At 41.6% G+C, this 25,902-nt stretch overlaps 1 protein-coding gene across 1 annotated transcript in view; it reads left to right on the forward strand.

Moving 5' to 3' along the window:
- Nucleotides 1–25,902, forward strand: part of Ndc1 (NDC1 transmembrane nucleoporin) — a 51,495-nt gene that overhangs the window by 16,858 nt on the left and 8,735 nt on the right. The window contains exons 9-16 of the mRNA XM_005353524.3: nt 608–700; nt 2,886–2,967; nt 6,152–6,307; nt 6,977–7,216; nt 7,305–7,420; nt 10,163–10,213; nt 12,507–12,570; nt 13,401–13,501. Coding sequence (XP_005353581.1) covers nt 608–700; nt 2,886–2,967; nt 6,152–6,307; nt 6,977–7,216; nt 7,305–7,420; nt 10,163–10,213; nt 12,507–12,570; nt 13,401–13,501 — 903 coding nt within the window. The remainder of the gene's footprint in view (nt 1–607; nt 701–2,885; nt 2,968–6,151; nt 6,308–6,976; nt 7,217–7,304; nt 7,421–10,162; nt 10,214–12,506; nt 12,571–13,400; nt 13,502–25,902) is intronic.

The raw sequence follows: 25,902 nt of genomic DNA on the forward strand, positions 1-25,902 counted from the left end.
GAGTGCTGGGATTAAAGGCGTGCGCCACCACCGCCTGGCCTTATTTTTCATTTTTATTTTGTTTTATTTGTTTTGATTTTTTGAGACAGTGTTTCTCTGTAGCTTTGGAGCCCGTCCTGGAACTCACTCCCTAGAACAGGTTGGCCTTGAACTCACAGAGATCCGCCTGCCTCTGCCTCCTGGATGCTGGGATTAAAGGCGTGTGCCACTACTGTCCAGTGAAAATATATTTTTTACTTAAAACTTTTTGTACATATGAGTGTGTTTTGCATGCATGTATACCTGTATCCCATATGAGTGCCTGGGGTCTGTGGAGGCCAGAAGAGGGCATTTGGTCCCCTGGGACTGGTGTTAAGGACATCCATGCAGTATGCCTGCTGAGAATCAAACCAAGATCCTCTGAAGAGCAGCCAGTGCTGCTTTAACTGTGAGCCGTCTCTCAGCTCCTACAGTAACATTTCTTAAACAGTGCCTTTGTTTGCAAGGAACACTGAAGATGTTGATTTGACTGTGTTTGTCTCTGTAATCTCAGTCAGTGCTTGCTGATTATAACAAGGTCATGAAAAGAATTCCTTTCACATTCTTTGTATCTGATTGTACCCAACAGGCTTATGTGTTCCCTGTTCAGCCTCCATTTGCAGAGGAATCGGATGACTGCCTCCCAAAAGTCCTGAACAGCAGTCCTCCTCTCATCATAAAGGTACCAGAAGTGTGCAGCTTCAGTTTCCTTTGCCTTATTAGAGAGTTTGAGGCAATAGTTAGCACAGCTAAGCCTTTAGATAGACTTTTTGAGCACCTTGAACGGGTTCTCAACCTGTGGTTGAATGACAGGGATCACTGATCTAAGACTGTTGGAAAGCATAGATTTTTTTAATGTTAGGATTCATAATAGCATAATACTGTTATGAAGTAGCAACAAAAATAATTTTGTGGTTGGGTCATCAAACATGAGGAACTGTATTCAAGTGTCTCAGCAATAAGAAGGTTGAGAACCACTGGTCTAGAATATTCTAGTGTTGGTATTGTAAACATTACCTACTTGCTAATGACATTTTTTTAAAAAATTTATTTCAAGTGATTAAATATAAGAGTAAAGTGCCCTGTGTATGCACCAGCTATGTGCATATGTTTCCCAGGACGGCTTTGAACTCCTGGATTTATCCTGTACTCCTGTCTCGGCTTCCTGAGTAATCGAGACCATCAGCCTGCTCCACCACACTCAGCTAAGCTAGCTAACTTTTTATAAAACACGTACAATTCTCTCAAGCATAATATGCAGTGGTAGCCAGCTAAATACATAATCTTCACAAACCATTCCTGGCCATAACACAAAAACACTGGTGAGTCTTTACATTGCAGGACCAAGACACATTTATTCATGCGGTGTTTGTCGTCTCCAAGATAGTGTGCTTAGTTGTATATTGACATTTGAATTACTGATAATTCTGAAACAAATCATAATCATAATCCTTAACTTTTAAGGAAATTTACAAATCAAACTAAATGGGAAAAATTTAACAGTATGTATCTTATCCTGCTAAAAGATCATTGGGCCTTATTTATTGTATTATTTTGGTTATTTTTGAGACAGGATCATGCTTTGTAGGCCAGGTTAGACTTGACTTTTCAATTGTCTTGCCTAAGCAACCTTCTAAGTGCTAAGACCCAGGCACGTATCAACATGACCAGCTAGCTTACTAATTTACAAACTTTTTTTAAAAAATGGTTGAAACCCATTGTTTTTGTCATTGCTTAGAGAAGCTATAGACAAATAGGAATATGATTCTTTGAGGCACTAATTGTTTGTAAGCGTTAGCTACTCATTTGGCTACTCACTAAATCTTTATTAGTAGGCAAGTGTCAGGCACTGGTTGCATTGGGTAGAGCGATGACTAAGACATAGCATAACCTAATGGAAAAGGCAGACACACAGCACTGCTAAATTAATACTGGCAAATGCAATGGTGCCACTTACTCCTCGTGGTTCCAATCCTAGGCTGCTTCTTAGAAGGAACAATGCTTTGGAATACTTTAGTAAAGAAGCTTGCCAGACAGAAGGTAGATTTTCAGTAAAAAGCAATAGCTATGTGTTTTATGTGTTAGGATCTGCCTTTGTGTTTGGCAGTGAGCAGGATAATGTCCCTGTGGGTCTCATAGTGGGGTGAGTAGGTGCAGAAGAAGCAACAGGTGGAAGTGCCACAGCTAAGAGCTGTGAGTATGTATGGGAGGACAGAGAAAGTTCCAGAAGTGCTGTGGAAACTGCTCTTGTACACTGTAAAGATTTGTCAATCATATTGGGTTAATAAAATACTGATTGCCAGGCAGGAAGTATAGGTGGAGCAACCAGACTAAGAGAATTCTGGGACGAGGAAAAATAGAGTCAGTCACCAGCCAGACACAAGAAGAAGCAAGATGAGATGCCTCTCTGATAAAAGCTACCAAGACAGTTGGCTAAACATAGACAAGAATTATGGGTTAAGTTATGGGTTAAGCTCTTAAGTTGTAAGAGCTAGTTAATAATAAGCCTAAATTAATAGGCCAAACAGTTTATAATCATTTAAGACCCCCTACGTTTTTTTGGGACTGAATGGCTGCACAATCAGGCAGGATAGAAACTCAATTTATACAGAAGGAAATGATATCAGAGTTTTCCATTACAGAGTATAAAATTATAGAGCTCTGTAGTTCTTGTATGTAGCTGGAGCTTACAGTGTATAGGGGCGTAGAGGCAAGAGAGTTCCAGGGATCCAGAAAAGAAGGTTGTGGTTCTGTAATATTTCTTTTTTTAAAAAGTCCATCTGATTTCTCCTTGGTTATGTAATGAGTCTAGTTCTTACGTATGATTTTGTTAAAGTTTCAACACTTTCTTTCTTTTTTCCTTTTAGTATTTGGCCTTACAAGACCTGATGTTACTTTCTCAATATTCTCCTTCTCGAAGGCAAGAAGTTTTTAGCCTCAGTCAACCAGGTATTGCTGAGAGTAGTAGACGTAAATGGGTGCACAGGTGTGTGTGTGTGTGTGTGTGTGTGTGTGTGTGTGTATGTAGTGTGAATTCTAATTGGTCTTAATAATAAAACCTGGAGTCAAATATTAGGGTGTGTAAGTTGAAAGATCAGAGAAGCAGAGCAGTTCTTACTCCCTACCGAATCCTAAGGCCAAATGGACAATCTTATCTAGGAATCCTCAGACTGAGTGTACTGAGCTCCTATCTTCTCCCACCTTATATTCCTCTCTCTACCCAGCCATATCCCTTCCTGTCTTCACCTTCCTCGTACTAGGATTAAAGGTGTAAGCCATCCTCATTGGGCTTTGTTTCTCTTTTAGTCTGGATCAAGCTCATGTAGCCCAGACTGGCCTTGAACTCATAGAGATCTGTCTGTTTCTGCCTCCTGAGTGCTTGGATTCAAAGGTGTGTGCCACCACTGCCTGGCCTCTGACTGACTAGTGGCTTAGCTCCGCACTCTGATCTTCAAGCAAGTTTTATTTGTTAAACCACAAACAAAATATCACCGCGTGCGTGCGTGCGTGCGTGCGTGCGTGCGTGCGTGCGTGTGTGTGTGTGTGTGTGAGTGAGATAGCACTAAGAGTGCTCCAAACTTTTGGAAGAGAAATGTAGTTCATCCACACCACATATCCTGAGTCCTTCGAAGAAGAATGAGCGAAATCTTACATGAATTATATGCTATAGGTAGAATTCATGTCACCAGGAAAAATGTTTACTTTTTTGTGGATATTCATTTCTTTCAGCTTTTTAAATACCTGAACCTGAGGAAATTATGTATTAAGTGTCTTAGCAGAAAAATGAGCTAAGAATCTCAGCTGTTTTAATGCTGTTGAGGACCTTAAGAACCAGATGGCTTCCTTCCTAGATGGGAGTAAGAACTGGAGTAAGATTTTTGTTATTTGGTTCCATGGACAGAGCTCTCTGTTCCTGCTAGGTTATTCTGCCTCCCTTAGAAGAAAAGGTAGACAGACTGGCTCTCATAGTGGCAAGTGACTCTCTCCTGTACTTGCCAGGCAACTCAAGACTGACTCTGCTAGAGCTCTTGCTGTGTTCTTGGCAGGGAAGTAGTCCAGCCCCAGTGGGAAAGAGCCTGGGTAACCTTCATCTGCTTTCTAACTAGCTCCCATTATTTTGCTTAACTCGCCAATTCCCAGATTGTATAAGAGTTATATAAAAATATAGTTGATTAGAGCTGTTCTCTTTTTAGTGGTGAGAAATCCAGAGCTGCTGTTGTGGAGAGCAGGCGGCTGTGGTGCTTTTCCGTCACACTTGGGTTCGTCTTCTGTATGTTATTTTTCCGGAGATCCAAGTGACTGACAAAGTAGCATGTGTTCTGCTGAGAAGTGTTCTGGGGCATGTGATCAAAATCTAGAATATTACACAGCTCCCAGCTGTCCTGAGTTACCAGTGCAGTGCATCAGTCTACTGATGACAATGTCATGTGTGCCTGCTGCTTAGATGATGGTCCCCTTACAGGATACGAAAGGAGCATAAGAGTAATCCATGTGACAAGGGAAGGAATGACATGAGATGGGAGAAGTTTACATTGCTTTTGCTGTTCTTAACACGTAATGGACCATGCTTGGTCTTTATGTGATAGCTGAAGTAGACAAAGGTCTTGGAAAATCAAAGACAGATAGATGAGAAGATATTTTTATTTTTTAAATAATGAGAATTGTTAGTTCATGTTAAATAGCATTATAGCACATCCGTAAACTCTATAAGTACACAGAATTGAGTTGTGGAGTCTGGGTCTGCTTGTTCTTGGTGTATGATTTTTTTTTGGCCTCTTTTTTAATATAATAAAGTTTAAAGTCAATTTTAAAAATTCAAAAAAGATCATTATCAAATAGCCAAGTCACTCCTAGAGATATAATAGCAAATGCTGGTTCTTTCTCCCTTTTCTTTTTAATATTTGAAACATTGGTCCCTTTCTAGTCCTGGCTATCCTGGAACTAGCTCTGTAGGCCAGGCTGATGTTGAACTCAGAGATCCGCCTGCTGCACCACCATACCTGGTGCAAATACTGGCTCTTATACGTGGTCTCTCTCTTATCAATGGTACATGTTCCAAGGCTCCCAGTGGTACCTAAAACCATGGATGGTGCTGAGCCCTCTGTACCATGTGCTTCCCAATGTATATATACTTGTATACCTATGATAAAATGTATAAATTATGCACTTTAAGGTATGAACACCAATAAGAAAAGAGAATAATTATACTAATATACTATGGTAAAATTAGTATTGTTGCTACTCCTGTACCATGGGGCCGTTATTAAATAAAGTAGGGGTATTTGAACACAGCATTTTGATACTATGACACTCAGTCAGATCATCTGGATGATTACTTATTGACTGCGTCGCAGGTGGTGTATGCAGCATAAATGTGTGATGTGGGAGGGTCTTCTGTTTTGTGTTGATTTCATTGGTTAATAAAGAAACTGCCTTGGCCATTTGATAGGCCAGCCCTTAGGTGGGTGGAGTAGACAGAAGAGAATGCTGGGAGGAAGAGGGAAGTGAGGCAATCGCCATGCCTCTCCTCTCTGAGTCAGGCAGATGCCATGGAGACAGCTGCCAGGTCAGACATGCTGAATCTTTCCCCGGTAAGCCACCACCTCATGGTGCTACACAGATTACTAAATATGGGTTAAAGCAAGATGTGAGAATTAGCCAATAAGAGGCTGAAACTAATGGTGGGAGTTGCGGTCCGCTTCCCGCCTCCCAGCTCCCGGCCCCCGGCTAGCCTTACCCAAAATAATTACACGGAAACTGTATTCTTTTAAACACTGCCTGGCCCATTATCTCTAGCCTCTTACTGGCTAACTCTCATATCTTGACTAACCCATTTCTAATAGTCTGTGTAGCACCACAAGGTGGTTTTCAGCATTTCTAGTGAAGTAACTCTAGTCTTTGAAAAAACCATGGCCTAGTACTTGACTTAGTTTTGGCAGCCAATTTGGGAGCTTTTAAGAGTAAAATCCAAATTCTTGTTTGCAGACTTCTGAACAAATCGATTGAACCAAGCAGTTGTTAAGCTGCTGTGTATAGATGTCGTGACTACCAATACTAGCTTTTTTGGGTCCGAGCTTTGAGAAGTGAGTACAGTGTGTTTTACATTTTAAAAGCTGTTGTTTGGCTATCCTAGGTGGACATCCTCATAACTGGACTGCCATTTCGAGGGAGTGTTTGAGTCTATTAAATGATATGACTCAGAAGCTGGTTCTCTACCAAGAGGCTGCTGCTACAAATGGGAGGATGTCTTCATCATACTCAGTGGAGCCCAAGAAACTGACTTCCCCAGGTGACTCCTAGTTCTAAATGGGAGGAGAAAAACGTATCTATTTCCTAGGAAAGTGCAGTAGTTAATTCCTGGTTATTTGCATGCATGAGGTTTGTATGTTTAGCTGAGATTGATCCAACATGACAGCAAATCCCAGATGTCATACGGGACTAAAAGAGATAGACCTTTGATATTGTAGATTGAAAAGCAGCAAGTCATTAAGCATTAAAAAAGATACAGTTTTTCATTTTCCAGTTAATAAAATGCTTTGAATTATGTGGCTACAGGCTAGTGAGGTGATTCAACAGGTAGAGGTGCTTGCTGTGCAAGCCTGATAACCTGGCTTTGACCCTGGAGCCCATGGTGAAAGGAAAGAACTAACTCTCAAAAGTTGTTGCTTGACCTCTCCACATGTGGCTGTTCTTAAACACACACACACACACACACACACACACACACACACACACACACACACACACCAATAATGCATAAAACAAGCAAATCTAAAAATCGTGCAGTGGTTCCTGGATTACAAAAATAAAATCTGGACATTGGGACTTAAATCCAAACAGAAGCCGTCCACTGTGCTTTAGTTTAATGCTTTAAAGGGGGCAGGGTGTGTAATTGAGACCCTCTGCTGGCCTGCCTGGGCCGTGTTGCCTCGTCTGCATTGCATCTGTTCTTTTACAGAAGAAACCACTTTTCAGACACCAAAATCTAGCCAGATGCCTTCAGTGCCACCGTTAGTTAAAACATCACTGTTTTCTCCAAAATTATCCACGCCCGATGCTTCAAATCCTTTTGGAACCCCATTTGGCTCCAGTGTAGTGAACCGAATGGCTGGAATCTTTGATGTGAACACCTGCTATGGGTCTCCCCAAGGTCCTCAGCTGATAAGAAGAGGGCCGCGGTTGTGGACTCACGCTTCTGGTGAGAGCTGTTTATTTTCTAAAATGTGAAGTCTCACAGTTGCAGGGTCATCAGCCTAAGTTCTCATCTTAACTTCTCTTTTTAATAGATCAGCAAATGTCTGACTTTTCTAATCCTTCTCCTTGTACCTCTGTCACTGCTGAGCGTAAGACAGTGAGACAGCCCAGTGTGGTTTACTCATGGATTCAGAACAAACGTGAACAGGTAGGATGATAGATTTATAGGTTTCATAGTTGCATCACTGTAAGATTAAGGATCTCACAGCAGTAATAGCTTTTTGTTTGTTTGTTTTATGCTTCAAGTATCAGATTGACTCGTGAAAGCACCAGTGTTTGAGTGTTTTAAGTTATAATGCATTTCACATGACTTAATTCTTTAAGAGATAGTTGGGTTTTAGGGTCCGGATTAAACAGCAATTAAAGTCCTTCCCATATGTTTATATCTTAGTAAAGGAAATAGATGAGTAAGAAAATATATTATTCTATATTTCTTTTAATGTAGAATGCCACTAAATGGGTTAATGTAAGAGCCGTTCTGGGATCTATTAAGGGCAAACATTGCTTCTTACTGTGACATGCTGTTAACACTAAGCTGCATCCTGATAGAGCAGGACCAAGATAGGAAAAGTATACTTGAACAGAATTTTGATGTCTTAAGTATTATATAGAAAAAAGTAGAGCAGGTAAGACAGGTACTTAAAGGAGGGGGTACTGTTTTATGTGGTCTGGTTAGAGAAGTCTCATTGAAAAGGTGACACTATGAGAGCAGAAGGGAGGATCAGAAGACTCACAGACCCAAGGGAGGAAGTGTGCTTGGCTTGTGTGAGGAGCAGCGGGAACTAGTGTGCCTGGAGCAGGGTGAGGGACAGTGGTCAGTACGCAGGTGAACTCAGAGAAGTGACAGGCTCCAGAGTAGCGCTTGATGGTGCTGAAACTGGCCTTTTCCCTCAGTGAGATGGAAAACTGCCATACTGTTTTGTTCATAGGATGTTATAAAGTCACGTTCATTGTGAAGGAGCTATTATATAGTGGGTTGAGGTGAGATTATCCTTGTCTGGGCTTTGACTGCTAAGCAGGCATGGAAGCTGAGAGCCAGTGCAAAAGCCGCTGCAGTCATCTAGTGGGAATGGTGGTGTGTGTTCATGGGGTTATAATGGCAGCTGTAAGGTATGATCAAGGTCTGGATACATGCTTTAATAGAACCTGCCCATAATGTGCTTTTGGTTTGCAGGAGAAAGTGTCAGTATTCACTCCAAGGCTTTTGGCCGAGGCACTAGACTTGCATAGTAGCAGATGACTGGGGCAGTTTACCACTGCAGGAAGAGATAACAGAGGTGAAGTGGAAACCTTAGGGGTTTGGTTTTGGATGTGGCAACTTTGAGATACCTGTTTAGAAAAGCAAGTGGAAATTAGCTGTGTATCTGGAACATAGAAGATTCTGGGGTGATAATGTGCTTTTGGAAGTCATCAGGGTACAGACAGCATTCAGTGCTATTGAGTGTGACCACTAAGGAAAGAGCTCTAAGCTGGACCCTTGACTGATAAAAGGTCAAAGAGATGAGGGACTCTTTTTTTGAGACAGGGTTTCTCTGTGGCTTTGGAGCCTGTCCTGGAACTAGCTCTGTAGACCAGGCTGGTCTCGAACTCACAGAGATCCCGCCTGCCTCTGCCTCCCGAGTGCTGGGATTAAAGGTGTGCGCCACCATCGCCCGGCAAGATGAGGGACTCTTAAGACTCTTAAGGAGCAGCAACTGAAGTGAGAAAAGCACATTTCTCAGAGCAGCCTCAGCGTGGGGTAGGAGTGATGGGGTAACGGGGAGCAAGGGAGTGGGTCACCAGGTCCACTTTTGGGAACAGAACCCAGTGAGCTACATCCCGGCCCATTTGTATTTATTATTATTATTATTATTATTATTATTTATTTTTTCATTTTTGAGACAGGGTTTCTCCGTAGCTTTTTGGTTCCTGTCCTGGAACTAGCTCTTCTAGACCAGGCTGGCCTCGAACTCACAGAGATCCGCCTGCCTCTGCCTCTGCTGGGATTAAAGGTGTGCGCCACTACTGCCTGGCCGTTTTTATTTCATTTGGGACAAGTTCTCCTAAGTTGCCCAAGTTGGCCTCAAATATTCTCTGTAGCCCAGTCAGGCAGTCTTTGAACCTCAGTTTCTGAGGCTATTGGTCTGAACCATCTTGCTGAGTTTTGACAGGAGCTCTTAGGTAGAGAAGGGTGGGCCAGGAGGGATTAGGGGAGAATACCTCCTAAGAAGCCAGTCTTTCAAGAACTTTTGCCTTAAATGGAGAGAAAATGTCCAGTAACTGGAAGGAGTTGAAGGGTCAATGACTTGAAAGAATCTACTTTTTTAAATGGGAGACATAGAAACATGTTTGCTGATGAGATGATGAGGTTATGTCGAGTAAAGGAACCGATGAGACACAGTACAGTCCTGCTAGTTAGTATAGTAACTGGACAGTTCTGCCTCCCACATCCCTGTGGCTTAGTGTGGCTTTGGGTGAGAGTATAACAAGGCATAGATTGACTTTCAACTCGGTGATTTAGAGTCTGATATAAGAGAACTTACTTTCTGTAAGTGTCACCTTTAGAAAAATGTCTTGGAGGGGGTGTTAAAAAGATAGCAGTTGTATTGAACTAAGAAAAGAAATAGGTTTTAAAAAGTACTACCCAAACATCTTAGATTTCCTTCTATTACGGCAAGGCTGTAATTGGGTATTCAGTGCATGTACATGGAAACACAGTTGAGGTTAGGTGGCCCTCATGTTTATCCAGTCCATAGCACAGAGTTATTACTTACATAGGGCATTGTAAATATTGCTCGCTGCTACATTTCCATTTAGAAAACTCTTCTGCAGGAAGAACTTAGAAATGTATATGATGCTTGAGTAGACTTGAAAGAATAACCATTTAATTCTTTTTTTTTTTCCAACTCAGATTAAGAATTTCTTGTCAAAACGGGTGCTGATAATGTATTTTTTTAGCAAGGTAAGAATAGAAAATGACAGAGTTGAATGGGTTGAGGAAATGAAGTGGGAGGTAGCAGGGAGGATCTGCCTTGTAGTATTTCATAGACACAGTCTCAGCAAGCCATGCTGAGAACACTGCCCTGTATTTGGACAGCCCTCTCCCTAGGCACACATGTCACACCACGATTCCTGGGGCTTGACCCGATAGTTGTTCCCCTGAAACTTTGTGGCTGCTGGCAGCATTGAGCCTTCCGTGCTTGCTGGTGAGCAATTGAGCTTTCTGGTGCCTCATGACTCATTTTCCCGTTCGCATCTTTGTGGTCTAGTTGGTATTTGAAGAGAGGAGACTGAATTAGATGACTTAGGTTGAGTTTTTGGTGGATTAAAACGTTACCTTTCAGGCCATGAAGTTGCATTCTGTGCTAGCATTGTGGCTTACATTTGTAATCCCAGCACTCCAGATGCTGAGGCAGGAGGATTGAGAGTTTGAAGTGAGACATGGCAATTTGGGAAACCCTATCCAAAAAAGTCCAAACACCAAACAAACAAACAAACAAACAAACAAACAAAAAAAACCAAAAAAAAAAACCACTAAAATTTCCAAATAAGTAAACAGCCCTTTCAACTGTCCTGCCACTTATTTTTGCTGTCCCTGGGTAGTAAATCTCAGTTGCAGAAATCAGGTGTAGCGGTTTTGTGTCAATCCTTAAACCAAACCTTTGTCCACATAGAGGACTGAGTACTTTTGCTTTTAGTGTTCAAGTCTTACCCCTCTCTCTGTACGTACTGCAGGATTAGTGAACGGGCTGATGGAGCCTGCAGCACATACAAGCAAAGGTTATTATCACTCACTTGTACTCTCTGCAGCCACATGATGATGGCAACAGAGCTGAGCAGCCCTGATGCAGAAGAGCCATTTCAGCCTCTTCACTACAAGCGAAGGGGAGATCTGCCTAATGGTCAATTGCCTTTCCAAAAACAGTCTACCTAGGACCATCTTTTAGCAACAAGTGTCTTACCCTTCATGAAGGGATGAGAGTTCTGTGGAGTTTTACTGTTCTCGGTCTCCAGAGGGGAAAGCAAACTTACTTTGAGTGTCTTATGTGTGATATGCACTTTCTTAAACTCCCTCCTGTAATTCTAACCGTGGTCCGCTGGCCTCATTTTATGGAGAAGAAAGTTTCTGCTCTGAGCAGAGTCTTTTCCTCTGTGAGTATCTGTTCGATTCTAGTTCTGTAAGAGCTGTTGTGAAACGCTGTGGGCGGTGCCATATAGTGAAGATACCGACAATTGAGAGTCGTTGTAATGAGCCCAGGCTCCACTGGGAACTTTCATAAAGCCAGCGTGCTTGTTTTTACTTTGGGTTTTGAGATGGTCTCAATAAGTTGTGGTTGGTCTTGAACCACATGTAGGCTTTTGACCTTCCTGCCTTTGCCTCCTTAGTAACTAGGATTAGAGCTCTTTCAGCACAGCCCTGCTAGCATTATTTAGCTAGGCTGGTTGTTGTTCCATGCTGCCTATGCAGAGCATAGTAAAGGAAGTCTCATAGGTTTTCTTTGTATTGGGTTGAGAGGAATAGACAGTCTAAGAGAAGTAACCCATAGTTCCAAGGTTCTTTTGTTTTAAAAAGAGCTTTAGCAGCTCTCCGTGAGTGATCACTGTGCTGATCTGATGGAGGAAGGTCATTGGTAATAAACAAACTGCCTTGGCCCATTTTGATAGGCCATCCCTTAGGTGGGTGGAGTAGGCAGAACAGAATGCTGGGAGGAAGAGGAAGTGAGCTCAGACTCAATAGCTCTCCTCTCTGGGGCAGACGCCTCAGACAGAGGCCATGCTCCCCTCTCCCAGGCAGACGCACACGCGATGAAGCAAGCCGCCAGGTCAGACATACTGAATCTTTCCCGGTAAGACCGGTGCAACACAGTTTATTAGAGATGGGTTGATCGGGATATGAGAATTAGCCAGTAAGGGCTAGAGCAAATGGGCCAAGCAGTGTTTAAAAGAATATAGTGTCCGTGTAATTATTTCGGGGCATAAGCTAGCAGGCGGCTGGGGTGCTGGGGACGCAGCCCTGCCACTCCAATTACAACACTGATCTTTTGGGGTGGACCGGATCGATCATAGGTAGGAGACACTGAGGTTTGGGGTTACACAGTAAGTTTGGATGCTCTGTTGTACTTAAAATTTATATAAGAAATTATTTCAGTTTTTAAATTTTGGGAGCAGCTGTGAGTCTTACTGTTACAGATCATACAACTGGTAAAATGGCAGTTTTTGCACAGGGAACTTAAATATTTTTATTTTATTTGTAGCACCCAGAGGCCTCCATTCAGGCTGTTTTTTCAGATGCCCAAATGCATATTTGGGCTTTAGAAGGTAAGAAGCATCTTTGAACTATAATCTATAACTGACTTTAATCAGTTAATTTTGAAGTCTGGTTCATGAGTGATTACTTCTGGGATTTGACTCTCAATCCTTGAATTTTCAGATACATATTTATCTTTTTATATGGATAGTTTTCTTCCTCCCTGGCTTGCCAGTTTTGGGGCAGAACCCAAAGCTCCATACCTGCTAGGCCAGTGCTCCTACTGAGCTGCAACTACAAGCCTAGATGGGGTTTGATTTGGGTAGAATTTTTCCTGTATGTAAATAACGATGTCTTTCTATACTTAAAGTGCAACCAGTAGATAGTGTTTACCTTATGGTCGCTTACATTGAAATACGAAAACTTAGCTGTTAAAGAACTAGTTCACCTTATAGACAATACCTTCTCAGTGCTTCAAGGAGCCAGGCAGACCTGTCTAGATCACTCCATGGGAAGTGTCCTAAGGGCTGTCAGGCCTCGATTTTTTTGTATGTTTTGTTCTTTGATGCTAAGGCAGTTGAATACTTTTCAGGGCTTGTTCATCTTTTTTCCAGTTTTGTTTTGTTTGGTTTTGGTTTTTGAGATAGGGTTTCTCTGTGTAACAGTCCTGGCTGTCCTGGAACTCACTCTGTAGACCAGGCAGGCCTTGAACTCACAGAGATCTGCCTGCCTCTGCCTCCCAAATGCTAGGATTAAAGGCGTGCGCTACCACTGCCTGACCTGTCCAGTTTTGTGTTACAGCTCTTCTTTGTAGTTTATATCTAGACTATCAGCGTCTTCTCAAATAGACATAGTCAGGTGGGTTTGTCTAATTTTGCTTCTGTTTTCTCCTCCCCTTGAGGTCTGTCTCACTTAGTAGCAGCATCGTTTACAGAAGATAGATTTGGAGTTGTTCAGACCACACTTCCAGCTATCCTTAATACTTTGTTGACCCTGCAGGAGGTAAGTGATATGTCTCCATGTTGGGTGTGGGTGCAGGCTCTCCTCCAGTGTCCTGTGTTTCTGTTTGTTTCTCCAGTCCAGTAACAAAGTGTCTTAGAAAGTAAGATCCTGGTTCTGTTTTCACCCTTAGGAAATTACAATCTAAAAGAGAGAACAAGAAGAATAACTTCATTTGCTTAAAACTTAAAAAGAAACTGGAAACTTTTAAAGAAGCCTACTCTGTGGTAGGCTGCTAGAATCTGGTAGATAGGCTATTTTGTACAAGTTGGGTTCTGTCTTGGCTTTTGAGACAAGATCTCATATATCTCAGATTAGCCTTAATTAAACTCACTATATGCCAAGGATGACATTGAACTTCTGATCCTCTGCCTCTACCTCCCAAATGCTGGAGTACTAAGTGTAAGCCGTCATACTCCACTCCACACTCAGTTTTATGTGGTGCTGGGAATCAAACCCAGGGCTTCGTATGTGATCAGCCAGCATTTTGCCAGTGGAGGTACATTCCCCAGGCCAAGAGCTGCTGAAGGTGGCATGTGACTTCGTCATCCAATCAGATAAGTTCCCTGTTGACCACTGGCTCAACAGCTAAGGCCACTGGGTGTCCATCTCAAGGTGTGGTAGTTGGTTTTCACCACAGGCCTTTTTAGTCCTGTACTTACAGGAAGGCAGAAACAACAAAACCATATTTCCTGATTTCCAGCAGGCTTCCTCCCCTCTTCCCTCCTTCCCATTCTTCCTTCTTACTTCTTTTTCCTGCTATGTAGCCTTGAATTTCCTGGCCTCAAACTTTGCTTCTGAGAGCTGTGCCCAGAAGGCTTCCTTTCTTTTTTGTTCTATTTTACATTTTTTGTTTTGTTTTGGTTTTGAGGCAGGATCTCACTCTTTGTTCATGGCAACCAGTACTCATAGAGATCCACCTCTCTGCCTCCTCAGTGCTGAGATTAAAGTCAAGCGCCACCACAGCTAGCCCTTTCTTTCTTAATCTAAATGATTTGTTTTATGCTTCCTTTTGTTATTGTGGCCATGGGAAGTATAAACAGAGAGCTTGGGGCTTTTAAAAATAGTGTTTGGGTGCAGTAGGCTCTTGTAGAAGCTGCTTAGCTGGGCCTGAAGAGTAACAACTGTTGGCATTTTTCCGTCTTGGGAACCTTTTAGGAAAGGAGGGAAACGCTTGCTCCACAGTGTGTTGTTTAAAATGTAGTTCATATCACCACTTAAGAAGTCATAATAAAACCAGTGATTTTTTTCCCCCTTTTTATTACTGTTGTTGCTTTGAATATTTTGTTTGAGTTTTTTTGGGGTGTAATGTGGGGGCTTTTGAGATAGGGTCTCATTAGGTAGCACACATGTCCTGATAAAGTCCTAATCCTGTTGCCCTTGCCATCCAAGTTATGCACCACCCATTCTCAGTCCAGCAGTGCTTAAATGTACAGCAGGGCAGCAGAGACTCGGTCATGTTTTCTGTCCTCAGACATCTTCATTTCTATCTTGTGAAGTCAGTGATAGCTCTGAACAGATATGGGAGATTCACTAGTACAGTAACGCATGTCTGCGTTTACACACGAACTTCAGAGATGGCAGAGCTAGATCCTGAACGCAGGCTAACTGCATGGTATTGGCAGTGGAGAGGCCTCAAGGAGAGTAGCAGATTCACATCCCTCGTCTTTGACCCTGCCTGGCACTGTGTCCTGGGAATCCCACTTAGGATTCTTGAGAGAATGATTCTATTCTTGAAACTTTTTGGCTCATGATCTATAGTAAGTTATGTTCAACTTATATGTGTATGTGTGTAATGGGAACAAGATTCTTGGCACAGTACTTAACTTTAAGTATGCAACGTATCTTAATATTTTTTTTTTTTGTTTAATTTCCTTAGAACGTGCCAACTGGAACCTATTGTAATTGAGTAAATGCTGCCACAAGTGCGCTAGATGACCTCACTGACTGCACAGATCTCTCACTGCCCACCAGTGTTCTGTGCTGCAGCTACATTGCTCACCCCTCCCCCACTGTCAGAAGCCCTACTCTTCAGAGTTTACTAGGAGACCAGTCTATTTATGTGGGTTGCAGTTACTCGTATATTTGGGTGGAAGGATGAAAATCCCAGATTTGTCAAATCTCAGTCCTTTGCTTGAAAACAAAAGAGTTGTGATGGAAGATACTGTTGAAAGGTGGAACAGAAAGAGGCAAAGAAGCCTGTGCTGTGCAGTTGAGAATCAGAGGACACTTCCTTTGTGAGTCTCGTGTATTACAGACAGTCTTTCTGTCGTACTCACAGATAGTCTCCGCCTGCACCCAAACACTCCTGCCTGCTGAGCCATCTGACCTGTCCAAGAATGTCCTCTAAGTTCATAGAGTTAGAAAGGAAAGAATTATATTGTGTTGTAATTATCAAGATAGGAGTTTATGCTGTAGCGCTGTGTGCTTTCTGATTGTTTCATTGAGTAGGAGGTTCTGTCCGTGAGTTAGCGTTTTGTCATCATTTGAAGCGGTAATAAGATGAATAGTATTTCAGGATAACTGCAACAGCGGGACTCAGATTTGGAGACGGTGCTGACTTCTTTGATACAGAAACTGCGAGTTACTGTGATTTGATGTCTCTATAATTAAAGCCAATGCTAAATTTTAATTTAGAGCTTTGGGAGGGAGCCCTTACTCTGAGCACAGCCCTCTTCCTCTGGTTCCTTGCCCTCTCGTTGCCTTTCAGCTTCTTTTCCTTTCTAAGTTAGGCCTAGTTTGATGCTTTAACTACTTTAGTACTAGATCTTTGAGTCCTTTATAAAACTTCTCACACTGCAAAATTCCTATGTCTGCTACCATCAATTCTTTAACCATCATTCCTGACCCAACTTTTCTTCAGGCCCTGAATTATTACTTCAGCTTCTCACCTGGGATCCCTCTCATTTTGACACTAGATTCTGCCCTTCCACCTTGAGCCATCTGCTATAGAACGACCGTTCTTTAAGGATGACTTCCTTTCTTACATGACTGTTATTTTCTGTTATATTTATTTATTTATTTTTGTCTAAAACATGCTTTTCTTATTTCTTCTGTCTCCACTTTGTAATTCCCATGCCAAGACGCAGTTAGTCAGAATAAAGGCTGGGATTAATGTTGTCTTGTTTTCATACTCCTAGCATGTGATACCTGGCAAGTGACAGGTGCTTATTATTAGAATACTTGTTGAATGCCTGTTGATTTGCTTGTTTGCTGGCTAAATGAGTGACGTCATCTCTTCAGGGCCTTGAATTGAGTGGCACTTCTGATGCAGTGGGCTGATTATAATGACTGCTTCTTTACTTTGAGGAGGCAGAGATGTTATGTGAGTCATCTTAGTTCTATTTTATGCTGTGATCTTGAAGGGATAGTTGTTCATACTAAAGAGCAATTTCTAAGTGTCTCTGTAATGTAAGGCAAGTTGTGTAGTATCAGCTTCTGGCTCTTACTAAGGGAGGTATGTGTGGCATTGTTAACTTCTCACAGTCAATAGTATCAGTCATTTAGCTATGAATCATTAAAGGCCAAATGAAAAGGATGGGGAGGCTCTCATTCTTCCAGCTATCCAGAGGGCAAGGAGTGGAGAGATGGGTACCCAGCATCCTGCTGGTGGCCACACCATCCTTCTAGGTTGCAGTTACTTCAAGTGACTCACAAGTTCATACACATCCTTGCCATCTGAATTAGTTAAAATGTATCCTAACATACTCAGTTGTTTCCCAGAGGTTTTTGTATACAGTTTTGGTTAGTTAAAATAGAAATTCCTATGAGAGCATTACTGAGTTCATGGTAATTTGTTATCAATGGGTATAGTCTTCTTGTTGAAATTCAGTCATTTTGTTGCTGTCTTTGAAAGAGGTCCTTAGAGGTAAAATGTTGTAGGCCAAGATGAATATTTATTAATTATAAAATTTTTAAGTTATGGTAATGTATAATATAAAATACACCATTGAACTATTTTGATGCCAGGCATGGTGGTGTACATTTCTAATCCCAGCACTCTGGAGGTAGAGTCCAAGGGCAACCTAGTCTATATAGCAAGTTCCAGAACAGCCAAGACTACATAGTGACATACTGCCTTTAAAAAATTCCATCTTTATCATCGTCTTCCTCTTCCTCCTCCTTCTTTCTTCTTTTTTTGTCTTCTTCTTTCTCCTTCTTCCTTCCGTCTTCTTTCTTCGTCTTTCTTTTTCCTTCTTCTCCTGCTCCTCCTCCTCTTCTTTCTTCTCCTTCCTTCTTCTTCTTTTTGGTCAAATTGGGCCTAATGGTGCAGGCACAAAATCTCAGTTCTTTGGGAGGATGAGATAGGAGAACTGCAACTTTATTGCTCACCCAAGCTATAAAATGAATTCAAGATTGTCCTGGGCAGCTTAATGAGACCCTATCAAAATAAGAGTATTAAGAGGGCTGAGGATTAGCTCAGTGGTAGAGCACTTGTTTAGTATGTTCAAATCCCTGAGCTACATTTCCCAGTAGCGGGGGAGAAGAGTCAGTGGACAGTTGTGTGGTCTAGACTGTATTTCTTCACACTGTGTGACCACTCACACCATCAAATTCCCGGTCTTGTTCATCTGGAGAGCATGGTACATTAACAGTCTCAGAGAGTCTCGTTCTGAAAAGACAGTGTCACTTTGATACAGGAGGTCAGTCCTGTAGTCTTTTTGCCTCATCTTCTGCAAGTTAAATTTTCATTTTAGAACATTAAAATTTATTCCATTCACAGATCTTTTTATCTAACAGATACTTAACTATCTAGGAGTTACCATGGAATGACATACAGAGTAGAAAAGACACACATGATTCTTTTTCAACAGAAGCTTGCAGGCTAAAACAGAGCCACACCAAGAACTGATTACTGAAGTTGGGTGGTGGTGGGTCACCTTTAATCTCAGTATTCAGGAGGCAGAGCCAGGTAGATCTTTGTGAATTTGAGGCCAGCCTGGTCTACAGAGCAAATTCCAGGACAGTCAGGGAGGGCTACACAGATTAATCCTGTCTTGAAAAACAAAACAAAAACAAATAAATAAAAACAACAGCAAAACCTAGTTACTGTTATAAGGATTCTATTCATAGAAATGTAGAATGGTGACAGAATGTAACTAAGATGGGGGGGGGTCTTAACGTTTGAGTATGTGTATTTATACATGCTTGCATATGTGCCTGTATGATGCAGGTCAGAAGATAATTTGCAGGAGTTGTTTTTCTGCTACCATATAGGTCCCAGGTACCAAATTAAGTTCAACAAGGTTGATAGCAAGTACCTTAACCCATCAATCCATCTTGCTGTCCCTAAACTAAGATAGTTTTGGAAATGAGGCATAGAAATGAATTTAAGGGGCTAGAGAGGTAGCTCAGCAGTTAAGAGCACTGGCTGTTCTTCCAGAGGACCCAGGTTCAGTTCCTAGTACCCACATGGCAGCTCACAACTGTCTGCTGTCTGTAATTCCAGTTCCAGGGGATCTTACTTCTTTACACCAATGCACATAAAATAAAGTAAAATTACTAAAAAAAAAAAAAAGAAAGAAAAAAGAAAAGAAAAAGAAATGGATTAAAGTGGCCAATGGCTTTCTTCAAGACAAAGAAGTTGGGAAGAAATAAAGGTGGAAAAATATACGTTCTTGCAGGCCAGAGCTTTAAGTTTGAAGGTATATTAGTTAATTTTCTTATTACTGTGACTCTGACAAACAGCGACTTAAAGGGAGGAAGGGGTTGCTTGGGTTCAGAGGCACACAGTCCATCTTGGCAAAGAAGGCATGGTGGTGGGAGCAGCTTTGCCCATGGTACAAACCAAAAAGCAAAAGAGAACGCCAGTGGTCATTTGTTAGTTGCTTTGTCCTCTTTTATTTAGTCTGAACATGACTGTGTCCCTGGGATGGTGCCACCCACATTCAAGGCAAGTCATCCTTCCTCAGTTAAACCTCTGGAAATCCCTCCCAAATACACACACAGAGGTGTGTCACCTAGGTGATCCTTAATCCAATCAAGCTGACAGTGGAAATGTCAGTTTCATAAAGGCCCAGAGAGTTTTCACCAGTAGGGTGTATATCTCATTTCTCTAGGATCTTATGCAGTTTGTCCTAACTTGTATGTAATACTCCAAAAAGAAGTGCTTTATGAAAATGTTTGTAACAGCTTGGGAAGTTGAAACAGGGCTTGTTTTGCACGACTGAATTCCTCTTGAAAGACATACTGCTATGATTTATTCAATCAAGATCATACCCAGTAAGTGGTTGAGTCAGAATTGGCAGCTGGGCTTAGGACTCAACATATCAGATTCCCTCTTGAAGGCTTGGCAGAGGTATACATTTCTTCACTTCCTTTCTTAAGACAAGTGCCAGAGTGTCAGATCTGGACTCAAACATAGTTGGGTTTTATTGGAAAAGATGTTTTTTGCATTTATTTGCATTTAAGATTGCATTATCTTGGTGGGAGTGGTGTACACCTTTAATCCCAGCACTTGGGAAGCAGAGGCAGGGGAATCTCTTGAGTTCTAGGACAGTCTACAGAATGAGTTCCAGGATAGCCAGGCTACACAGAGAAACTCTTGTCTCAGGGAAACAAAACCAAAGATAAGACTCCATTAATAATTAGAGACTCCAAATCTATGTTAGAAATTAGGAAATGTATAAAGGACACATTTTAGGACTGGTGTATCCCAGGGTACATATCTGGATGATGTGAGTAGTTCCCGAGGTGTGGATGGTGAAATGGACCACCCCTGCATAGGGATCAGCCACTCAGTTTGTGCCTACCAAGGTGCTGTCATCACTCCGCTGCTGGAGGACAGGGCTCTCTGTGGAAAAGAGCTTTGAATTAATGGAACATTTTTCTCTAAATTCCCAAGAACCTTTGGTAGTGAGTGCTATAAGGAAGCAGTCTAGGAGACACAGCATGGGACAGCTCCACATGCGTATCCAGAGTTCACTGCTTTCTGAGATCAGTGTCTTTCTGAGATCAGTTCATGTCAGTTCTCACTTCTGAAATGCTTGGTACTGAAAGCGTTTCAGGTTCTGGAGAGGAAATAGTTCAGTCAGTAAAGTGCTTCTCACACAAGTGTGAGCGTGTGAACTTGATCCTCAGCCACCACAGAACAGCCAGTGGTGCTTTTTAGTCCAAAGATGACATCCTGGGGCTCACTGGTCAGCCTAACTCCGCTTGAGAGCCCTCCCACCCCCATGAAACAAGGTAGACAGTGGCTGAGGAATGCCGCCTGAGGTTGAGATTTTCAGATTTCAGAATATTTGGATAGACTTTAGTGATTGAGGGTCTCTAATCTGAAATAGCCCCAAATCCATTTTGGAGCATTTCAGGATTTCAAAATATTTTGGACTTCTAAATTTTAGATTGTGATATTCCTAATTCTGTACTTTATATAATCATGAGGATTATCAGAAATAACTATAAAGGGTCTAGAATGGTTTATTGAGGAGCTGAGAGTATGGTAAGTAGCAGGTCCTTTTGGTGTGAGCATAGCTTGTTAACTGCTGTAGCACATTGTTATTTGAGATGACACTTTTGAAGCACTCCCTCAGGTGCTGGCACACAGTAATTGTAGTCATATTTTAGCCAAGTCAGTACTAAGAGTGCTTTTCAGCCCAAGGCCCTTTTGTCCTCTTGGAGACATTTAGCTCATATACAACCGTGTGGAAATTAAGTGGGCAGTTACTTTCAAAATAGTAGCCTCTCTGTAGGCTTCCTTAGGCCCAAAGTGTAAGCAGCTTTAAACTTTTCTCTAAGGATGTTGTTCTAGGTGTTACTGCTCACTCTTCTTCATCAGAGATACTCATAGTCATCTGAGTGGAGAGCAAGTACCACGTTCAGTGCATAAAAGACGTGCTCAGTGGATGCTCATGCGAGTCACGGCTGACGAGAGTTTAGTTCTAACTATAGGTAGCACGTTGGTTGTTGTGAACCACAGTTGTCTGTGCTGAACCTGCTGCTAAGCCACCTTCATACATTTGACTGTAGTCGCTCCTCACCACGTTCTTCATTGTTCTAGTCCTCCTTAGTCACTTGAACTTTTATCTATTTAGTAGTTTAAGTCATTCCTTTTATCTTAATTACTTAAAGAAAACATACCTATTGTTAAAAGGAGGAATCTAGTTTGACTTCCCATAGGTAGAATACAGGTCTAAGATACTATGGTATCCCAAGCCATATTATATATTTTAGAATTCAGATTAAGAATTCTTTTTTTTAATCATTATTTTTATTTTATGTGCATTGGTGGTTTGCGTGCATGTATGTCTGTATAGAATCTCCTGGAGCTGGAGTTTCAGACAGTTGTGAGTTGCTGTGTTGATTCTGTGAATCAAGCTCTGCTCATCTCTCCGGCCTCCAAAATTCCTTTTAAGTGTGCCATTTTAGGGTTAAACAAACTATATTACCTTCCTTACAGTGTCTGAGGTAGATCCTCTAAGAAGAAAACTAAGTGGTTTTTCCTCCCATGAAGTAGCTGAGCACGTGTAGTGGGTGGGGTGTGGAATGAGGACTATAAATAACCTGTGTCAGCTCAGGTCAGGGTTTTCTGCCACACGAGGTAAGTTCAGGTCAGTTTCTGCCACCAAAGGAGTGGTAAAAGATTTTAGTTTTCAGGGTTTTTTGAGTTTTCAGGGTTTTTTGTTTGTTTGTTTCTTTCTTTCTTTGGGATTGTGGTTTGTAGTCTGGTTTTCTATGCTTTATGTTTAAAAACCACCTATGAGTGAGTACATGTGATAATTGTTTTTCTGTGTTTGGGTTACCTCACTCAAATGATGTTTTCTAGCTCCATCCATTTTCCTGCAAAATTCAAGCAGTTGATGTTTTTTCTGCTCTGTAGTACTCCATTGTGTAAATGTCCCACATTTTTCTTATCCATTCTTTGACCGAGGGGCATTTAGGTTGTTCCCAGGTTCTGGCTATGACAAACAATTTGCTATGAACATAGTTGAGCACATGTCCTTGTGGCACAATTGAGCATCTTTTGGATATAAACCCAAAAGTGGTATTACTGGGTCTTGAGGAAGGTTATTTCCTAATTTTCTGAGAAATCGCCATACTTATAACCAAAGGGGCTGTACCAATTTGCACTCCCACCAGCAATGCAGGAGTGTTCCCTTTTCCCCACAGCCTCTCCAGCATAAGTTGCCATCAGTGTTTTTGATTTTGGCCATTCTTATAGGTGTAAGATGGAATCTCATAGTTGTTTTGATTTGCATTTCTCTGATGACTAAGGATGTTGAGCATTTCCTTAAGTGTCTTTCAGCCCTTTTAGATTCCTCTTTTGGGGGTTCTCTATTTAGGTCTGTATCCCATTTTTTAAATTGGATTATTTGTTGTTTTGATGACCAATTTCTTGAGTTCTTTGTATATTTTGGAGATCAGCTCTCTATCCGATGTGGGTTTGGTGAAGATCTTTTCCCATTCTGTAGGCTGCCATTTTGTCTTGTTGACTGTGTCCTTTGCTTTACAGAAGCTTTTCAGTTTCAGGAGGTCCCATTTGTTAATTGTTTTTCTCAGTGTCTGTGCTACTGGGGTTATATTTAGGAAGTGGTCTCCTGTGCCAGTGCATTCAAGTGTACTTCCCACTTTCTCTTCTATGAGGTTCAGTGTGGTTGGCTTTGTGTTGAGGTCCTTGATCCATTTGGATTTGAATTTTGTGCATGGTGATAGATATGGGCCTTATTTTCATTCTTCTGCGTGTTGATATCCAGTTATGCTAGCACCATTTGTTGAATATGCTTTTTTTCCCATGGCTTTTACAAAGTTCTTTAGCTGAGTGTGCTGTGCATTCCTTTAGTCCCATCATATTGGAGGCAGAGGCAGGCAGGGTCTAGATAGCAAGGTCCAGCATAGCCAGTATCACATGTCTCACAAACAAACAAAAAGCCCCAAATTTTTAGAGTTTTTTTTTTTTTTAAATGTGTATGAATGTTTTACCTACATGAGTATATGAGTACCATGTAGGCCAGAAGAGGACACTGGAGCACCTAGAATTGGGGTAACAGATGATTGTGAGCTGCTATGCGGTGCTGAGAACCATCCTCAGTCCTCTGCAAGAACAGCTATTGTTTGTAATTGCTGAGCCATCTCTCTTATCCTGAATAAAGAATTTTCTTTCTTTCTTTTCAGAAACAGTAGCCAAAACCTTGTGTTGAGAATGGCGTAGGATAGTGCCACTCTATTGCAGCAGTTACTTAGACCAGAAGAGTGCAGAGCCAGGCAGGAGTAGCTCATCTCTGTAAGGTTACATTTGCTAGTAGTTACATAAACAGGCTGTAGTTGTTAATAATGGAAACTAGTGTTAATTTATTTTACTTAGCTTAGTCATTTTATTGTAATCAGGATAAATTTGTTTTTGTGTGGGTTTTTTATTATTTATTTATTTTAGTTTTTTGAGACAGGGTTTCTTTGTGTCATAGCTCTGGCTGTCCTGGAACTCAATTTGTAGATCAGGTTGGCCTTGAACTCACAGAGATCTGCGTGTCTCTGCCTCCTGAATGCTGGGATTATAGATGTATGGCACAACTCTCTGGCAGGTATTTTGTATTCTTTTTTTTCACACTTCTGTTGGAAATCTCATGTGTTGCTCACGGTACAGCTTATCTCAATTTCGTGCTGTCACAGCTGAGTTCTCGGCAGCTATGGTTGACTAGTGGCTGTTGGGTTTGGCAGCATGGCTCTGAAATCTCATGGTTTTGATGACACTGATCTTACATGAATTGGAAAGCAGGCATGCAGGTGCAGCCTGTAATCTTACCACTTGGGCAGCTGATGCAGGAGAAATGCTGGTTTGAGGCCAGCCAGCACCGCTCATGGGCTTCCGAAGCATAGAAAGACCCTCTCCAGAAATGACAGACAGGTCTGGGGAGATGGCTCAGTGGGTAAAGCACTTGCTGTGTAAGCATGTGGGCCTGGTTCAGATCCTGAGAGCCCATGTAAAGCTGAGCACGGTAGTGCTCATCACTTTCTTCATTATTACTGAGAAATGATTCTGTGTGTATGGGTGTTTTGCCTGCATCTATGTCTGTATACCATTTGTATACTTGGTGTCTGCAGAAGCCAGAAGCGGGTGTTAGCTCCTGGAACTGGAGGTTATGAACTGCTGTATGAGTGTGGAATTATACATTGGTCCTGGAAGAGCAACTAGTGCTCGCCAACTGCTTAGCCATCTCTCCAGCCTCAGTCTGCATCTTTAATCTCAGTCTGATTATGAGAAGATGGGAGGCAGGGACAGGAACATTCCTGAAAGTCCCTTGGCCATCTGACTTAGCATTTGCAGTAACAACTGTCTTAAGGTGGAAGGTGTGGTCTGACACCTGAGGCTGTCCTCTGACCTGCACAAGTACACCATGTCATATGTGTCATTTTCATACATGAAAAAGACTTCAGACAGAATGGTGTTTCTCTCTCTCTCTCTCTCTCTCTCTCTCTCTCTCTCTCTCTCTCTCTCTCTCTCTGTGTGTGTGTGTGTGTGTGTCAGTGAGTGAGTGAGTGATATGTTTACACTGTAGAGGCCAGAGGATATCCTCAACTTTCTTTTTGATACGGGTTCTTTGTTGGCATGAATGACCATTGAGTTCCAGGAGTCCACCTGTCTTCACAATTATAAGCTTCTGTCACTATTCCTGGCTCTAGAACAATTTATATTTTAAGAAATTTATTGCACTTTTTGTGTACGTATATGAGGTGTCTCTGCCACTTTAACCATGTGGGTCCTGAGAATTGCACTCATTCATCAGGCTTGGTTGTGAGTTCTTTTACCTGGTGGACTATATTGTGAGCTCTAGAATAGTTTTTGTTTTCATCTTATTTTATTTTTGAGACAGGGTTTCTCTGTAGCTTTGGAGCCTATCCTGGAACTCACTCTTTATACCAGGCTGGTGTCTAATTCACAGAGATCTGCCTGCCTCTGCTTTCTGAGGGCTGGTATTAAAGGTGTGCGCCATCACCACCTGGCAAGAACAATATATTTTTAAGAAAAATGGAGAATATATATGGTAGTCTCACTAGCGAGTCACTCAACAGGAAGAACATCCCATAATATTTTTTCTGGTCTTACAATATTTTATAAAGTAGTCATCTGTTCTGCAAAGACGATACATGGTAGTTTTCCTTCATCTTATATAATATTTGTGTACCAAACTTAACATAATTTGCAAGAGCCTAGCAAATAATACAGTTGTTCAGATAAGAAAAGGGGCAATCATGAGGTGATTGCAGTCCTTGTATGGGTCTTGTGGGTTTGTATTTATAAACCTCACAGTGAAGTTGTTTGTAATTATATTGCAAAGGAAATGTCTGTGATGTCTTCAAGATTCTGAAATTGAACTATAATTGTATTTTGATCTACAAACACAACAGCTAGAACTATTTGATGCACTTGGTCCTATCAGGGATATGCTTTAGATTTTAAATCAGCACTT

Source organism: Microtus ochrogaster, chromosome 10 (assembly GCF_000317375.1).
Source record: "Microtus ochrogaster isolate Prairie Vole_2 chromosome 10, MicOch1.0, whole genome shotgun sequence".
Classification (NCBI taxonomy): domain Eukaryota; kingdom Metazoa; phylum Chordata; class Mammalia; order Rodentia; family Cricetidae; genus Microtus; species Microtus ochrogaster.